At 44.1% G+C, this 18,534-nt stretch overlaps 1 protein-coding gene and 1 long non-coding RNA gene across 11 annotated transcripts in view; both read right to left on the reverse strand.

Moving 5' to 3' along the window:
• RAI14 (retinoic acid induced 14) overlaps positions 1-18,534 on the reverse strand; it is a 90,654-nt gene that overhangs the window by 38,643 nt on the left and 33,477 nt on the right. For 9 of the 10 annotated variants that reach the window (XR_012042322.1, XM_072860482.1, XM_072860478.1 and 6 more), the window contains exons 4-6: positions 8,615-8,703; positions 5,380-5,444; positions 2,172-2,229 (exon numbers count right to left, since the gene is read on the reverse strand). Coding sequence is in view for 9 of the 10 variants with exons in the window: in XM_072860482.1 (XP_072716583.1) it covers positions 2,172-2,229; positions 5,380-5,444; positions 8,615-8,703 (212 nt within the window). In the remaining variant the exon portion in view is untranslated. The remainder of the gene's footprint in view (positions 1-2,171; positions 2,230-5,379; positions 5,445-8,614; positions 8,704-18,534) is intronic. The other variant, XM_072860487.1, reaches the window with a different exon arrangement.
• LOC140651243 (uncharacterized) lies at positions 8,717-14,191 on the reverse strand. Its single transcript, XR_012042323.1, has 3 exons — positions 14,110-14,191; positions 11,737-11,941; positions 8,717-9,769 (listed from the first exon to the last, which is right to left on the reverse strand). It is a non-coding gene; the product is annotated as an uncharacterized lncRNA (long non-coding RNA).

An 18,534-nucleotide genomic window follows, 5' to 3' on the forward strand; every position in this document is an offset into this window, starting at 1 on the left:
CAGCCAATTCATCCACTGTTGGACCATCTCCGTCTTTCCAGGTCATTGCTGCCAATGAGTTGTCACAGAACGATGGTGCATTCCGTACCAACTTCCGCCACATGGGTCGTGTGCACTGGACCTCATCTGGATCTTTGGGTAACCGCTCATCGTCCAGGTCACCATAAATCACCTCCAGCACGGCTAATTCCCTCAGGTACTGGATACCTTTCTCCATGGTGGTCCATTTGCCTGGGCGATATACAACATCTTCCTGGAAGGGATATCTTTCGTTCATAGCTGACAGGAGTCGCCTCCAGAGGCTGAGGGCTGATGCCCCTTTTCCAATCACTTTGTCAATGCCCCCTTCCCTAGAAAGGGATCCCAGCTATTTGGCTTCCTTACTCTCTAATTCCAGGCTACTGGCCCTCCTATCCCAGCATCGGAGCAGCAAGGTGACAATGTGCTCACCTAGACGACGGCTGAAATCTTTTCACATATCTCGCAGCTCACTCAGGGATAGGGATCAGGTGGTTACCGCCTCATTTATGAGTTCTTTCTCTCCCTCCGAGGAAGAAGAAGAACCCTCCCGCTGAGTTCTTCCTTGGGAGGAAGCGCAGAATTCTTCCTCTTCCTTCTCCTGTTCTCGTGATGGCCCTGCTTTAGAGTAGTCTGCCTCCTCGCTGCTGGGGCAGTATGCTTCTTCCTCCTGCTCCCTCTTAGGAGAAGCTTCTTCATCCCTTACTAAACGAGCTGACTTTCCCTTTCAAGACTTCTTCTTGTTTATGGGGGTGACTGATACCGGCATAGGTTGGTTGTCTGGTTCAGCTGTGGTGCCTGTCGCTGGGGTTGGAGTAGCCACAGTATTCTTAAATACTTGTTTAAACCTAAGCAAGCCTTGACACACATTCTGGAGACATAGCAATAGGACCATGCTGGTTTGAACATCACAAGGATTTTCTAAATTCTCAAGAGCCTGGAGAGGGAGGGGAAGATGGAGGAAGGTGTCTCCCCCATAGGTTAGCTCTCCGAGGAGAAAAAGTAAAAAGTGTAATTATTAATAATTTCCCATAGATGGTTCCCGACATACAGAGGTGACGGCAATGGTGAGTACAAATTCCAGATTGATCTCACAACCAATAATTTTATCATACCATAAGCCAGTGTTACACAGTACAGCAAAGCGATACCCTTAATCCACCTCCCAGAGGTGATAAACAGCACATAAATACTGATAAACTGTATATACGGCAAGTAAGGTGTTACATAACACAAGTTTGAGAGCAAGCACGACACCATTTTAGAGCAAATAAATCAACATTGTGACCAGTGACTACTAAACTAATGTAATGAATGCTTATAAATAATTTGTTTTAACAAGCTCTGGTCAGATCTGTTGTTATCTCAACCCTTCGTGCCCCACGTTGGGTGCCAAAAAGGACTGTCGTGGTTTAACCCCAGTTGGCAACTAAGCACCACACAGCTGCTCGCTCACCCTCCCTCCCCTCCCGGTGGGATGGGGGAGAGAATCAGTAAAAAAAAACCAAAAAAAACCCAAAAAAAACCCCAAAAAATCCCCAGCAAACCCATGGGTTGAGATAAAGACAGTTTAATAGGACAGCAAAGGAAGAGAAAATAATAATAATAATGATAACAACAACAACAACAATAATAATAATAGAATATACAAAATAAGTGATGCACAATGCATTTGCTCACCACCCGCTGACCGATGCCCAGCACGTCCCCGAGCAGCGATCGCTGCCCCCTGGCCAAGTTTATATACTGAGCATGATGTCATATGGTATGGAATAGCTCTTTGGCCAATTTGGGTCAGCTGTCCTGGCTGTTCCTCCTCCCAGCTTCTCGCTGGCAGGGCATGAGAAGCTGAAAAGTCCTTGACTAGTATAAACATTACTTAGCAACAACTAAAACATCAGTGTGCTATCAACATTACTCTCATACTAAATCCAAAACATAGCGCTATACCAGCTACTAGGAAGAAAATTAACTCTATCCCAGCCGAAACCAGGACAAAAGTATTTATCTAAAAAAATACCTGAAATTTGTAAACCATCAGGTGGAGTCACTAGATTTATGCAGTTGGAACCTAAAAAGCTCCACCAGGCTGAAGAGCTATGAATATCATGCACAACAAAATAGACAGTACAAGCTTTCATCAAAGAAGTTACCTGCATAATGTAAAGCTGTTTTCCCAGAATTGTCAGTGCTGTCTGCTGGAGATTTGCTCTGCACAGTTCAAACAGGAGAAGAAAAAAAAGCAATTAGAGAAACACCAAGAAAATAAAACATGTTTGATGCTAAGGACAGAATGCTGAACATCTTTGAGAAAAGTTTTATGAGCTACTCCAGAAAGCTCAGTCCATATAATAAAAAAAGAATACTGAAGAAAGGCAGAGCTTTCCTCTCCACCAATCTGGTCTCTCCTTTCTTGGTACCATCTTATCCTGAAGCCATAGGAAATGCTCATAGTAAGGGAAATATCCCTAAAAAATGTTATAGTTTTGGAACAATTTAAATCAGGAAATAAAAAAGGAACGAAACTCTCTCCCCTGCTTCACACAATCTTCATATTTTACATTACAGTAAGAGCTAAAGCAACCACGTTCTAAGGCAATTAGTCTTGAGTTATTTCTGTCGAAGGCAATAATGCTTCATTTTCATTTGTAAAAACTAAACCATCAACAATCCAGTTATATTTTGTAGTATTATAAGCCATTACCTACTACTGATCAATCTAGACTTTGAAGTAATAAATAATAATAATAATAAACTATAAATCTTTATCAAGACTTGTTTTGCTACAGATTTTAGGTGTTTTCATTTTTTTTCATTATATTTATTTCATTATTTCATCTGTAGTCTGAGCCACAGTCTTACTGATAACTCCAAGCTGCTAAAAGTCTGTCCGTTTCCTCTGATCGCCTGCACCGAAATTCACCTGGCTTTCTGAAATGGAGCAGAGATGGACAATGTCTCTCCTTGCTTACTAACACACATCTTCAGCCTCAACACCACGAGAATCTTCTCTTCATCTTCACTTTATTAGCAACAAAAAGAGAGCCAAGGAGAATCTCCCTCCTTTATTGGATGCGGGGGGGAACATTGCCACCAAGGATGAGGAAAAGGCTGAGGTACTTAATTCCTTCTTTGCCTCAGTCTTTAATAGTCAGACCAGTTATCCCCAGGGAATTCAGCCCCCTGAGCTGGAAGACAGGGACAGAGAGCAGAATAAACCCCCCATAATCCAGGAGGAAGCAGTTAACAACCTGCTATGCCACCTGGACACTCACAAGTCTATGGGGCCAGATGGGATCCACCCAAGAGTACTGAGGGAGCTGGTGGAGGAGCTTGCCAAGCCACTCTCCCTCATTTATCAGCAGTCCTGGTTAACAGGGGAGGTTCCAGATGACTGGAGGCTTGCCAATGTGATGCCCATCTACAAGAAGGGCCGGAAGGAGGATCCGGGGAACTACAGGCCTGTCAGCCTGACCTCAGTACTGGGGAAAATTATGGAGCAGTTCATCTTGAGTGTGCTCAACAGGCATGTGCAGGCCAACCAGGGGATCAAGCCCAGCCAGCATGGGTTCATGAAAGGCACGTCCTGCTTGACCAACCTGATCTCCTTCTATGACCAGGTGACCCGCCTAGTGGATGAGGGAAAGGCTGTAGATGTTATCTACCTGGACTTTAGTAAAGCCTTTGACACTGTCTCCCACAGCATTCTCCTGGAGAAGCTGGCGGCTCATGGCTTAGGCAGGTGTACTCTTCGCTGGGTAAAAAAACTGGCTGGATGGCTGGGCCCAGAGAGTTGTGGTGAACGGAGTTAAATCCAGTTGGTGGCTGGTCACAAGCGGTGTTCCCCAGGGCTCTGTGCTGGGGCCAGTCTTGGGGCCAGTTCTGTTTAATATCTTTATCAATGATCTGGATGAGGGGATCGAGTGCACCCTCAGTAAGTTTGCAGACGACACCAAGTTGTGCGGGAGTGTTGATCTGCTTGAGGGTAGGAAGGCTCTACAGAGGGATCTGGACAGGCTGGATCAATGGGCCAAGGCCAACTGTATGAGGTTTAACAAGGCCAAGTTCCGGGTCCTGCACTTGGGCCACAGCAACCCCATGCAAAGCTACAGGCTTGGGGAAGAGTGGCTGGAAAGCTGCCTGGCAGAAAAGGACCTGGGGGTGCTGGTTGACAGCCGGCTGAACATGAGCCAGCAGTGTGCCCAGGTGGCCAAGAAAGCCAACAGCATCCTGGCTTGTATCAGGAATAGCGTGGCCAGCAGGACTAGGGAAGTGATTGTGCCCCTGTACTCGGCGCTGGTGAGGCCGCACCTCAAATACTGTGTTCAGTTTTGGGCCCCTCACTACAAGAAAGACATTGAGGTGCTGGCGCGTGTCCAGAGAAGGGCAACGAACCTGGTGAAGGGTCTGGAGCATAAGTCTTATGAGGACTGGCTGAGGGAACTGGGGTTGTTTAGTCTGGAGAAAAGGAGGCTGAGGGGAGACCTTATTGCTCTCTCCAACTACCTGAAAGGAGGTTGTAGCGAGGTGGGGGTCGGTCTCTTCTCCCAAGTAACTAGCGATAGGACGAGAGGAAATGGCCTCAAGTTGCGCCAGGGGAGGTTTAGATTGGATATTAGGTAAAATTTCTTTACTGAAAGGGTGGTCAAGCATTGGAACAGGCTGCCCAGAGAGGTGGTTGAGTCACCATCCCTGGAGGAGTTCAGAAGACGTGTAGACGTGGCGCTTAGGGATATGGTTTAGTAGGCATGGAGGTGTTGGGTTGACGGTTGGACTAGATGATCTTAGAGGTCTTTTCCAACCTTAATGATTCTATGATTCTATGATTTCACTGAGGATTTGAGTATTTTCATATTTTAGCATCTATACTACTTTTGTCTCCATTTGACTCTAAACTTGACAGACATTTCTATGGTCAACAACGGATTCTTTAAGTTGCACAGACAGAAAGCATTCCAGTAGAACAATATCAAAATCCTACCACAAGTGAAAAATCCTTTTCCCCTATACGTCTTAACCCATCTACTTCCAAGCCATTCAACCACACAGACAAAAGACAGGAAGTTAGACAGAAGCTGCAACCTGCTTGAAACCCAACCCTGCTATGTGAGATCAGCTGCACAGGGAAAACTGTATTTGTGGACCAATCAGGGAAGATACCACACTGTTTTCTATCATCCATTCACAGTGCCTAAAAGGTCTTTAAACTCAAGCACCTCTCTTGATTGCAGGGAGACAGGACAACAGTATAGAAGTGTGATGCAGATTATTAGCAGGAAATGCGTCAATATCTAGTGGAACCAATCTAGAGGAACAAAAGGAAAACTTCAAAAATCAAAATTAATTTAATTTTTACTTTACCTGAAGTAAACTCTTAATGCAGTCAGGGTGGCTGTTCTTTGCTGCAAGATGTAAAGCACTGTGACCTAAATGAATAAAAGCAAAACAAATTAAGTATTCAGTCTCTCCAAAGCACAGGTGTATTAGGTTTGCATGGCAAAATTTTGGTAGCAGGGGGTTGCAGGGGTGGCTTCTGTGAGAAGATGCCAGAAGCTTCCCCTATGTCTGACAGAGCCAATGCCAGCCAGCTCCAAGACAGGTGGTAGCACCTCTGTAATAACATATTTAAGAAGGGGGAAAAAACCCCCTGCACAATGGCAACTTCAGACGAAGAGAAGAGTGAGAATATGTGAGAGAAACAACTCTGCAGACACCAAGGTCAGTGAAGAAGGAGCGGGAGGAGCTGCTCCAGGCACCAGAGCAGAGATTCCCCTGCAGCCCGTGGTGAAGACCATGGTGAAGCAGGTTGTCCCCCTGCAGCCCATGGAGGTTAATGGTGGAGCAGATATCCACCTGCAGCCTGTGGAAGATCCCACACCAGAGCAGGTGGATGCCCAAAGGAAGCTGTGACCCCATGGAAAGCCCATGCTGGAGCAGGCTCCTGGCAGGACCCGTGGACCCATGGAGAGAGGGGAGCCCATGCTGGAGCAGGTTTGCTGGCAGGACTTGTGACCCCATGGGGGACCCACACTGGAGCAGTCCATTCCTGAAGGACTGCACCCCATGGAAAGGACCCATGCTGGAGCAGTTTGTGAAGAACTGTAGCCCATGGGAAGGACTCATGTTGGAGAAGTCTCCTGTTGGAAGGACCCCACGCTGGAGCAGGGGAAGAGTGTGAGGAGTCCTCCCCCTGAGGAGGAAGGAGCAGCAGAAACATGTGATGAACTGACCGCAACACCTATTCCCCATCCCCTTGCGCCACTCGGGGGGAGGAGATAGAGAAAATTGGGAGTGAAGTTGAGCCTGGGAAGAAGGGAGGAGTGGGGGGAAGGTGTTTTAGGATTTGGTTTTATTTCTCATTATCCTGCTCTGATTTTGATTGGCAATAAATTAATTTTTCCCCAAGTCGAGTCTGTTTTGCCTGTGATGGTAATTGCTGAGTGATCTCCCTGTCCTTATCTCGACCCACAAGCCTTTCGTTATATTTTCTCTCCCCTGTCCAGCTGAGGAGGGGGAGTGATAGAGCGGTTTGGTGGGTACCTGGAGTCCAGCCAAGGTCAACCCACCACACCCACGCTGGAGCAGATTTTCTTGACAGAACGGCAGCCCATGGAGAATGCTCACACTCTTCCCCTGCTCCAGCCTGGGGTCCCTCCCACGGGAGACAGTCCTCCACAAACTGCTCCAGCATGGGTCCTTTCCACGGGGTGCAGTCCTTCAGGAACGGGCTGTTCCTGTGTGGGTCCCCCACAGGGTCATAAGTCCTGCCAGCAAACCTGCTCCAGCATGGGCTCCTCTCTCTCCACGGGTCCACAGGTCCTGCCAGGAGCCTGCTCCAGCGTGGGCTTCCCACAGGGTCACAGCCTGTTACCTGCCTGAACAACAGTCTGTCGTAAATATATTCTGCTTGATGCAGGTTTTTATTTTATTTTCTCTATCCTTACTTTTCATGTGTTGTGATAGGAACAAAATGGATAATTCAAAATCTTGCCTTTTTCATGGAAGAATTCAGGCAGATAACAGAATAATCTTAATGTCTAGCTTCATATATAGGAATGACACAAACATTGTGTCAGACTATATACCTTGGCAGAAGTAAGTCTGATTGCACAGTTCTGTTTTGTTTCTTAAAAAACAATTTTCCTCTATTATTCAGCCTCCCTTGCAGAGAGATGTCTGTCAAGTGTCTTCATAATTTTTGCCATTTGGCAATGAAAAAGTAACCCAGCGCTAAGAGCAAAACCAGCCAAATTCACTAGCTACCACTACAAAAAAATTTGTATCATCCACAGAGTGCATGTAGAAGATGACTCAGAACACATGCCTACTTAGGTTTGCATCTCACAGACTCCCTTTTCTGTTAATTTACTTAGCATCTGTGAGCTCATATTTAGTTATGCAATACAGTGATTTACTGACTATGGATTTATGATAAAAGATTGCAGTCTCTCCTCTAGTTTCATCTTACAGAGCATCTGAAAAATTAAAGAGGCCAAGACAGCAAAAGAATAAATTATCCATGTAAGGAAGAAAGAAGGAGCCAAGATTTAGTACTCAATACAGACAGTAGAGCCACTTGTGACAGTAGAATCTCACTGTAAATAATGTGACTATTACAGACAAGGCTTTTTCTAAGGAATACTGAGTCGACACTCTCAGGTGAGAGCAGACAACCTCTTATTATCCAAACAACTAATAAATCCTGAGGCAAGATGAAGTATGAATTCTGAATAATAGTCTATCAGGTACATATATTCTCTTATCATTATGTATAATCTGAATGCTTCTTCCAGTATCACAGACACTTCCTTATAGAGGAAAATCATTTCCATGTATGACAGAAATTGCCTCAGGATGCAATTGGTGGCCAAAACAGACCCTGTGAGCCCACCATTTACAGATCATTACTGAAGAGACAGAACGCTGACAGCTCATTTAGGTGACTGCTAGCCAGAGAAAATGCTGGGCACAGATTCCAGAGATATGTCAACTGAAATCTATTAAGAAGAGTTTGCCAGGTTCAAATTCAGCTCCCATCATTCTCCTAGTAGTGTAGTAATTGAGGCATAGGACTTTCGAGGGCTGAAACAGCATACTTAATAGCTCTCAGCTCTGTTTTGGCCTGTATCAGCTCTTTTCACTATGTCATAATCCTGAGGAAATGTCTTACTGCAACTCCTGTACAGTTAAAGGGGTTAATATCTTGGATACACATAAAAGCAACACCGAAGATCTTGATTTAACCTATGCAAAGCCTCAAATGAAGTTAACAAAAAGAGTTGGGGGAGCGGGATTTAAAAAATAAATAAATAATAATCAAGCAACTATTTTGCAACTCGAGTCCACTATAAATGCTGACATTTATAGTATTAGGGCAAAAGTTTTCAAGAGCTTTAGAATCTGTATTCTATGTGCAGAAAAGCAAGTATGCCTACACCTGCAAATGTTACAACTGCTTTTCCTACACTGGGGGGGGGCAGGGAGGTGTGGGAGGGAAAAGCAGTGTTGTCAAATCTGTAGTTGCACGCTGCGCATCAAGAACTATATAGGCAAATTGAGAGTATTATGTTACATTTGTAGGTTCACAGAGGCATACCTGCACCATCTTGGGCTCTCACATCTGCACCATGCGTCACCATGATTCTGAGGCACTCTGCATGCCCTTTCGTGGCTGCCAGGTGAAAACTGGAAGACAGCATTTATATGTCACTTTTCTTTTAAGACCTCCTTTCTCTTTCATTCACAAACCAAGTACTGGCAAGTTCTCCCCTCCCTATCCTTAGATCTTTTGGCATCCCTCCACTGCCTCCCAAGAAGATAATAGCTCTCAAAGTGAGAAGGCACATCAAAAAGCTTTTGTAGTCATACTTTTTTTATACAGGCTGCTGTCTCATTAACACTGGGCAAAAACTAACCCTTGAGGAGTAATTCTAACTGATTTTAAATTTAATAGTCCCTACTTTTTTCCTTTTTTTTTAAACAAAAATACCTTTAGTAGTAGATACTGAGGGCTCCTGCGTAGCAAGGGAGTCTCTTGAAACAAAGCAGCCTGTAGACATTCATTTCAGCACAGAATAATTCTTTACAAGCTACATAAACTTTCCCAAAATATTTGAGGCAAAAGCAGCAGGTTTCCAAACACTGGGGTTCTCACCATCTGGAAGCCTTGAGCAGTGGTGCATTTTACTTGCATCTTTCATAAATAAACCTCCCTTTATATGAAAACAAACAACTTTTCCTCCCACTTCCTAGTTGTGCAATGATTTAGGCAAACAAAAACAAACATGTAAGGCTTGATTTGGAGCAAGGGCCACACTGAGGGTTAGATTCTCACTCATACTAAAATCCCATTCCAACATAGTTCATTTTCCCTTCAAAAAAGGTAAGCCTGTTGCTGCCACTTATAGCTGCATCTTGATACCCCAGCCTGAATTGATTTGAGATAGATTTCTTTTATTGCTGTAAAACATTACTCTTCCTGAGGGGCGGGATGGTCTTTTATTATTGTCTCCAGACCTTTCAGCAAAGCAGAGGAGCAGCTACCCTTCCCAGTGGTTTTCTCACTGTATCCAGAAATGAAACAAGTCAGTATTCGAGACCCACCTCTGCAGCAGCTGATAAAAATCAGTTGGTTGACACTGCTTTTTCCTACTGGAAATGTACAGGTCTCGTAACTACTCAGTCCTTAACAAGATTAAAGAAAAAATTACATTCTTCAGGAAGAACGCAAAGCCCAGTTGGAGTAAACAGCCTTGAGAGTAAGAGGGAACACACAGAAAAATTTCATCAGATACGGGGTTAACTGGAGAACAGTTGCAAGATTATCACCTCAAAGTCCTGTCAGATATAATTTTTACTGACCAGAAATGTTACTCAAATAACATTTTCAGATGCACTGAGAGATGCCTTTTATGAATGCTTGGTGACTGAACAGAGTGGACAGCTGTATATGACATCCCTGAACTATTTTAAAGAGCAGATTTCTTACAGATAGGAGATGTCAGCTGGTGAAGCACTTACAACTTGTCCTAAACAAGCCCATCCCTTGTTCAGGGCAAAGGACCTTTTCTACATTTTGGTTATAAAGTCAAGCTAGCAAGGGAATAGAGACTTCTTCAATCAGTGTCTGACAGACAGAGCACAAGAGTTCAGATAAAGCTGGTCTTTGCTAAGAGGCTGAGAATGAGTGTTTCCAGAAATTATTTAAATGCCAGACAGTCTAACTTTTTTTAAATGCCAGACAGTCTAATCCACCTTTAGAGGTTAGAATTGTAAAAATGGAGCTAATTGAGCTTGCTGAGGTGGTGTTAGTAATAGGACATGGGTCTGCCGAATCCAGGTTCTCTACTTAACCATTTACATAGCCACATCCTGCAAAACTGAGCACAATCCTCTTACTGAATGTTATTTTGACAGCTGGCTTAAAACAACTGGGTGGTCCATATATCTAGGGAAAATACCACAAAAGTATAGTGGAACATGATAAAATAAGAAAAAATAAATATGAAGTCTTAATTTAAGATAGTCACCTTCTAACTAGGAAATTTTCATTTGTGAAAAGAAAAAATAAAAAGAGCAGAAAAATTACACCCTGTCAGGGGGCTCCATCTCTGTTTAGCAAGGTCACACTCCAGAGTTTTTTTCAGGGCAGAATTAGCATTCTCTGTAACACAGAATTTCTCCAGGGCCTGAAAGTAGTCTGACACTGTATTTACCAAAATCCAAAGCAAATAAAGATGGATGCTAAGTGAATAGAAAATAGCAAATACAATATTATGACAAACATGGAACAAAGTCAAACATATATGCAAGCATACAATACTATTGTTCTCTGCCATTATAATCTGAGTGCTCTGAAAATATTTTAAGTGCAAGAATGTTTGAAATACACTATGAACTCACATACACTCATTGTCAAGGTTTATTTTGAGTAAAAACATCCCTCCGCAAAGCAGATCATTCTTCTTCATTTTCTAATGTATGTCAACTCTTTGTCGACTTTCAAAAAGTCTGACTTGTCTTCCAACAGTTTGATGATTTACAGTTTCCTGACTGACCAATACCCTCACACAAACAAACAAGACTGATAAAATAAAGATACAGAGCTGTTTGGAGACTTTGTAATGCTGACTAAACAAATATAGAAATGGAAGATATTCAAGGTTTGCTGCTACCAGATCAGACAGGCAAGTGATTTGCCAGCTATCTCAGTCAGGAAGAGACCCAACGATAATCTGGCTGATTTTCTGCACTGATTTGAGTTTTTACACATTTTAGAGGCAGCACCTAGCTTACAGCGTCTATAGTGATTTTCATAGACAATATTATCACTCAAAGCTTCAATTCCCACTTCAATAACAACAGCAAAAATAAATATATTATATATCTGGCTTTTGATTGTTTTCCACCACAGTGGCAACTGAGTGGCAGAAGTGCTAGAGCATGCCAGAGACCTGACCTGGAGGAGAAAGGGCCATGAGTACCACTAGAGCAGCATATTCTGTGCATGAAGGAAGTGCCTGCAATCACTCAGGAGGAAGTCCAGTGTGGTCTCCTCTCACATGTAGCACGATGACCAGTAATTAGAGAAGAATACGGTTTACTTTTCTGTGAATGGTTTGGGATTTTATCAGCATAAAAACAAGGATGAAAGTAAGCCTTTTACACAAAACAAAATTTTTGACACCTCCTGAATCTAATTCATAGAAAAATAATCACCTTCAGATTTAAAGACTGGGAAAGGCCCAGAATGGTCCTGAAACTGGAGGTGTTTTCTGTCTTCCTCTGCCAACCCAGACAGGGCTCTCAGCAAAGTAGTAACTCTCTGTTCCAGCAAGGATTATGCCTCTATGACCAGTGCCTGCCCGGTTCTGCTTCTTCCTCGCACCAGCATATGTAGGTAGGTACCTGCATGGTTGGTGAGCTGATACAGGGAACAAAACCAGTTGAAAATCAATGCTGCTTTCCACTGTTTCATCACACAGTCACAGGTGTATGCATCCTGTCAGTGCAAAGGAAGGAACAGGACCACAACAGCATCAACTCAGAGCAGTTTAAGCTGACGTAGACTCTCACCTTAAACCTAAAACCAAAGATTAAACCATGAATATTTCCCTATGATAGCCACTGAATCTTTATCTTTCCCTGACTGCATTATCAAGAGACAGTCACTCATTTGAGAAGATATATATCTTAGAAACAGCCAGTCATTTAATTATGGAGGAAATATGGCTAAAGCTCAATATTGACAAGCCCATCTGTACCAACCATCTCAAGGCATGTTACCAGTCCTTGACTTGGGAATAAAAGAAGTCTTGCCTCTTCATTAACGGAGTTCCTTCTCACCCTTATTACCTGAGCATGAAAACAGCAGTGGCAGACTGCAGCAGAAGGACCAGCCTAAATTATCCCCATGCCACTGCTGCCCTCATTCCCTCTAGCTGCATTGTCCTGCTTCGAAGTGTGTCAGGGAACTGATTTCTTGAGGCATTTTTTTCCCCTAAGCCAGCGTAAAGATCTGGGAACATGAGTTCCTTACATTGGCAATCCTACACAGAAAGGGCACAGCGGAATCAGCTGCAAGGCGAAAACCAAATCAAAATTGAAAAAGACAAACAGACTACTCCCAGACATCACCAGATAAATCCTCATGAAGATGCATTTCAGTTACTACGGCCATTTCTATATTACAACTTCAGAGACAGACAGAGTACCAATGGATACCATGACAAGACTATCCAGATGTTTGGCAAATCAGACTGCCTTAAAGGAAAATCAGACATCTACAGGTACCACTATCAATATTTACTAGGTCTTTAATTTTTTTAAAAAAAAAACAAATAAAGGCCATAGCTCCACACTGCACCCATTTCATCTCCTCCTAAGAGTAAATGTAATAAATGTGGCTTTTCACTAAATGCAGTCCATGTCATGCTCCTGTCACACACATGCATGTAGCCACAAGAGTGCAAAAATTAGCATAGGGAAAAACAGTTACAGGAAATACATTTTGTTTTCAAGCCAGAGTTGGCACATTACAAATTCAGCAAATGAAGTATTGTGAGTTTTAAAAGACATTCAGTCAATGAGTTGCTACTAACATCTTCTGGAGTTCAGACAGTTTAAGATTTTAAGAAAGTTGACATAGACAGGTATGGATTTACTAGGAGCTGTGGGAGATTTTTCCCCTCTCTCCCCCTTAGCACCAGCCACTGCAAAGTGAAGCAATGCACACAGCCTGTATTCTCCTATCTTCTATTTAAACATGAGATGGCATCTGCCCTCCCCCAATACACACAAAACCCTCTAGCAAAAACCCTACATGCTGCTTCTGTGTTAGCATATATTATGGAACAGCTTTAAAAACAAAACAAAACAAAACAAAACAAAACAAAACAAAACAAAACAAAAAAACCCAATACAATGCAGTTTTCATATAAAGTTTCCAGCTTTGCCCCATAGCATAGAGAGTCTTGTTTCAATCATACACACCTCGAGGTATAGGACATTAATAAAAGGCAAGCCTGCTGAACGGCTGTTTTCTTAATAGGAAAGAAGCAATTGCATCATGCAACACAGGAGCTGGCAAGCTACAGACTCCTGATTTTAGCCTTCAAACTCAGCAAAAATATCCACCCAGCTGCCCTTCAGAGAGATTTCTGGGATCCCCAGAAGCTTTATATTTTTCATTCTTAGGTTGTGTTCCAGCAGTTCCATTTTCATACACAGTTTTCTTTGGCAAACTCTATTACCACATTACCAAACTCCCACTTCAAGTCTGAAACATATAGACTTTTCTTCCATGTACCATTAATTGTAAACATACGTGCTCACAATTTAAATTTATCATATGAAGTTTCCTGCAGAGCATCTATTTTTAAAGCCCCTCAATAACTAACATCAGCAAATTACAACAGAGATTCTGCCAAGGGTGAGCTTCAGGGCACTCCTAGGTGTTGACAGAAAGTCTGAAGTTTTGAAATGCTACTTTTATTTTTGGTGTTGTAGGGTAGCAGGGTAGGAAAACGGGCAAAGTACAAAAAACACTTAAGTCTCGAAAAGCTTAAAGAGCCTAGAAATGAGAGCAGTCACCTGTGCCTCTACAGCCAAGTTCAGAGGGATGGAAGAAGGCAGAGGAGTAGGGAAGCTTCCTTCTGATCGTTTCTTTAAAAAACACATCCCACACCTAAAGCCCAAAGAGGTACAAAGTTAGCTTCTCAATATATATACCTTCTGGCAAAATATCTTTTTAGCATAGGGTGAAATCCCTGAGGATGCCATGGATATATCCAGATCAATGTAACTTCCTCCCTGAGTTAGGTAAAACCATCTACCCATTTGCTGCACTTTCTTGCAAGGTCAGAATAGAGTTCAAAGTTAAAATTAAGCCCAACAATGAGAGCAATGACTAGTGTCTCCCTCAGCCTCCGTCCTCCAACACAACCCACTTGGTACTGCTGCCTATGGGCCAGCAAAAGCTAATAACCACCTTAGTACATGAAAAGTCATTAAATCAGAGCAAGGAAATCCCAAAGCATGTGAGCATAACAAGAGGCCAGGAAAAGGCTGGAAAGGCTGAGAACAACTGAGTAAAAGTTAACCTAAAGAAAATATTTTTGTTGCATGAAAATCCAGCAAGGCATAAGAACTACATACAGTGCTCCAAGAACCAAAGAGCATGGATATCCTTATGCGACATTAAGGACGTTGACAAAGGATAGCTCAAGGTTATATGCGGTGTTTGAAGTTTCTGTGACTTTTACACTTATAATACTTCAGACCTTTTCAGATTTGAAGCAACAGAACTATATGGATTTTTTATTAAACTGTATAAAGTGAACTTCTCTTACTTCATTGGGGAATTACAAACTGAGTGCAATAATACATACTTATAGTAATTAATCTACTAGTAACACATTCTTCAGAGACTACTGGTTAAGATGACCTTTTAACATTTTAGAAACTCTTTAAATGATTATGCAAATATATTTTTATTTAGCATTTCAGAATAACTATACTAAAGCTTTTAAGACTCTGCATTTCTGCAGAAGAGTAGGAACTGGAATATAGACATGTGCAGGAACAGCCAACTTCAGAGCTTTCCTACATTTTCCAGTTAGTACTTTCCTAACACAGAATGCACCTGTAAAGCAGGTAGCAGAAAATACAGAGTGATATATAAGCCAGATAAAAAGCAGTCACCAGCATAGTCTATTGCCTGAGACCTCATTTTGAAGCTAAAAAGAAATAAATAAGTCCAACATTTGCATGTTCCTCTGTTTTGGCTGTCTGTTCCCTTTCCCTTCCTAGATTAGAGTACTTTTTTAAGCCAGTAGCAGCCAGCTGGTGTAAATAAAATCTATACATATAGCTCATTTGGTTGCATAAGTCTTTGAAAAACATGTAAAACAACTGCAGCCCATTATGTAGATATAAATCTGAAAAACAACCGCAGCCTTAGACCCATACCCTCCATCCTTAGAAAGTCTGATTCTAGCTCAACCCATGAGAGGCATGCTTCCCTCGTGTTCCCCTGCCAGATCAGATAAGACAAGTGCAAAAAGTAGCCAAAGCATTCGTCACGCAGAAGTGGGGCACTGGGTTCTGCCTCCATGTGAGCCAAGATGCAGCTGTTTCAAGCCAGGCATACAAAAACTTCCAACCATCTAGGCTATACTTTGATCCAAGCAACTGATAAACTTCTTGAAACCTGGCCAGGTCTGGTAAAATCTGGGTATTTCGCAACTCTGTGAATGGAGCTGCTTTACAGGGAATTCCAGTGGCTGCCTGATGCTGCATTAAAGGTTTTGCCAATCCTACCTGTGAGCAGGAGTGGAACGGGTGGCTCAAAGGCTATGCGAACATGTGTACAGGGGCCTTTCAGAAGGCAACTTGCTTTCTTCTGAGATGACAGCCCTACTAATAGATAAGGAAATGCAACAGTTTATTAAGAATAGCCATCCTATCAGCCTGTGTGAAAAAGCAAGTATAAAACAGAAGTTGCAAGTTGGCTCCTAGAAGGAAAAGAATCAAACAATCATAGAATCATTAAGGTTGGAAAAGACCCTTGAGATCATCTAGTCCAACCGTCAACCCAACACCTTCATGCCTACTAAACCATATCCCTAAGCGCTACGTCTACACGTCTTTTGAACACCTCCAGGGATGGTGACTAAACCACTTCCCTGGGCAGCCTGTTCCAATGCTTGACAACCCTTTCAGTAAAGAAATTTTACCTAATATCCAATCTAAACCTCCCCTGGCACAACTTGAGGCCATTTCTTCTTGTCCTATTGCTTGTTACTTGGGAGAAGAGACTGAGACCCACCTCACTACAACCTCCTTTCAGATAGCTGTAGAGAGCAATAAGGTCTCCCCTCAGCCTCCTTTTCTCCAAGCTAAACAACCCCAGTTCCCTCAGCCGTTCCTCATAAGACTTCTGCTCTAGAACCTTCACCAGCTCCATTGCCCTTTACTGGACACGCTCCAGCACCTCAATGTCTCTCTTGTAGTGACGGGCCCAAAACTGAACACAGTATTCGAGGTGCGGCCTCACCAGTGCCGAGTACAGGGGCACGATCACTTCCCTACTCCTGCTGGCCACACTATTTCTGATACAAGCCAGGATGCCATTGGCTTTCTTGGCCACCTGGGCACACTGCTGGCTCATATTCAGCCAGCTGTCAACCAACACCCCCAGGTCCTTCTCTGCCGGGCAGCTTTCCAGCCACTCTTCCCCAAGCCTGTAGCGTTGCATGGGGTTACTGTGGCCCAAGTGCAGGACCTTGCACTTGGCCTTGTTGAACCTCATACAAATGACCTTGGCCCATCGATCCAGCCTGCCCAGATCCCTCTGTAGAGCCTTCCTACCCTCAAGCAGATCAACACTCCCGCCCAACTTGGTGTCATCTGCAAACTTACTGAGGGTGCACTCGATCCCCTCATCCAGATCATTGATAAAGATATTAAACAGGACTGGCCCCAACACAGAGCCCTGGGGAACACCGCTTGTGACCTGCCGCCAACAGGAGTAAACTCCATTCACCACCACTCTTTGGGCCCGGCCATCCAGCCAGTTTTTTACCCAGCGAAGAGTACAGCCGTCCAAGCCATGAGCAGCCAGTTTCTCCAGGAGAATGCTGTGGGAAACCGTGCCAAAGGCTTTACTGAAGTCTAGATAGACAACATCCACAGCCTTTCCCTCATCCACTAGGCAGGTCACCTGGTTGTAGAAGGAGATCAGGTTGGTCAAGCAGGACCTGCCTTTCATGAACCCATGCTGGCTGGGCTTGATCCCTTGGTTATCCTCTACATGCCGTGTGATGGCACTCAGGATGATCTGCTCCATCAGCTTCCCCGGTACCGAGGTCAGGCTGACAGGCCTGTAGTTCCCCGGGTCCTCCTCCCGGCCCTTCTTGAAGATGGGTGTCACATTGGCAAGCCTCCAGTCCACTGGGACCTCCCCAGTTAGCCAGGACTGCTGGTAAATGATGGAAAGGGGCTTGGTGAGCACATCTGCCAGTTCCTTCAGTACTCTCGGGTGGATCTCATCAGGCCCCATAGACTTGTGAGTGTCTAAGTGGTGCAGCAGGTCACTAACCATTTCCCCCTGGATTATGGGGGCTCCATTCTGGTCCCCGTCCCTGTCTTCCGACTCGGGGGGCTGGGTACCCAGGGAACAATTGGCCCTGCTATTAAAGACTGAGGCAAAGAAGGCATTAAGTACCTCAGCCTTTTCCTCATCCTTGGTCACTGTGTTCCCTCCCCCGTCTACTAGGGGCTGGAGATTCTCCTTAGCTCTCCTTTTGCTGCTAATGTATTTGAAGAAGTATTTTTTGTTGTCTTTTACAGCAGCAGCCAGATTGAGCTCTAGCTCAGCTTTGGCCCTTCTAATTTTCTCCCTGCACAGCCTCGCTACACCTTTGTAGTCCTCCTGAGTTGCCTGCCCCTTCTTCCAGAGGTCATAGACTCTCCTCTTTTTCCTGAGTTCGAGCCAGAGCTCTCTAGTCAGCCAGGCCGGTCTTCTTCCCCACCGGCTTGTCTTTTGGCACCTGGGGACAGCCTGCTCTTGTGCCTTTAGGACTTCCTCCTTAAAGAATGTCCAGCCTTCCTGGACTCCTTTGCCCATTAGGGCTGCCTCCCAGGGGACTCTCTCGACCAGTCTCCTAAACAGGCCAAAGTCTGCCCTCCGGAAGTCTAAGGTGGCAGTTTTGATGACCCCCCTCCTCGCTTCTCCATGTATCAAAAACTCTATCATTTCGTGATCACTCTGCCCAAGACGGCCTCCAACCATCACATGGCTCACAAGTCCTTCTCTGTTCGTGAACAAGAGGTCCAGCGGGGCACCTTCCCTAGTTGGCTCCCTCACCAGCTGTGTCAGGAAGTTATCTGCCACACACTCCAGGAACCTCCTAGGCTGTTTCCTCTCTGCTGTATTGTATTTCCAGCAGACATCCGGTAGGTTGAAGTCCCCCACAAGAAAAAGGGCTAGCGATCGTGAGGCTTCTCCCAGCTGCT

This window comes from Ciconia boyciana, chromosome 4, assembly GCF_034638445.1.
Source record: "Ciconia boyciana chromosome 4, ASM3463844v1, whole genome shotgun sequence".
Lineage (NCBI taxonomy): Eukaryota > Metazoa > Chordata > Aves > Ciconiiformes > Ciconiidae > Ciconia > Ciconia boyciana.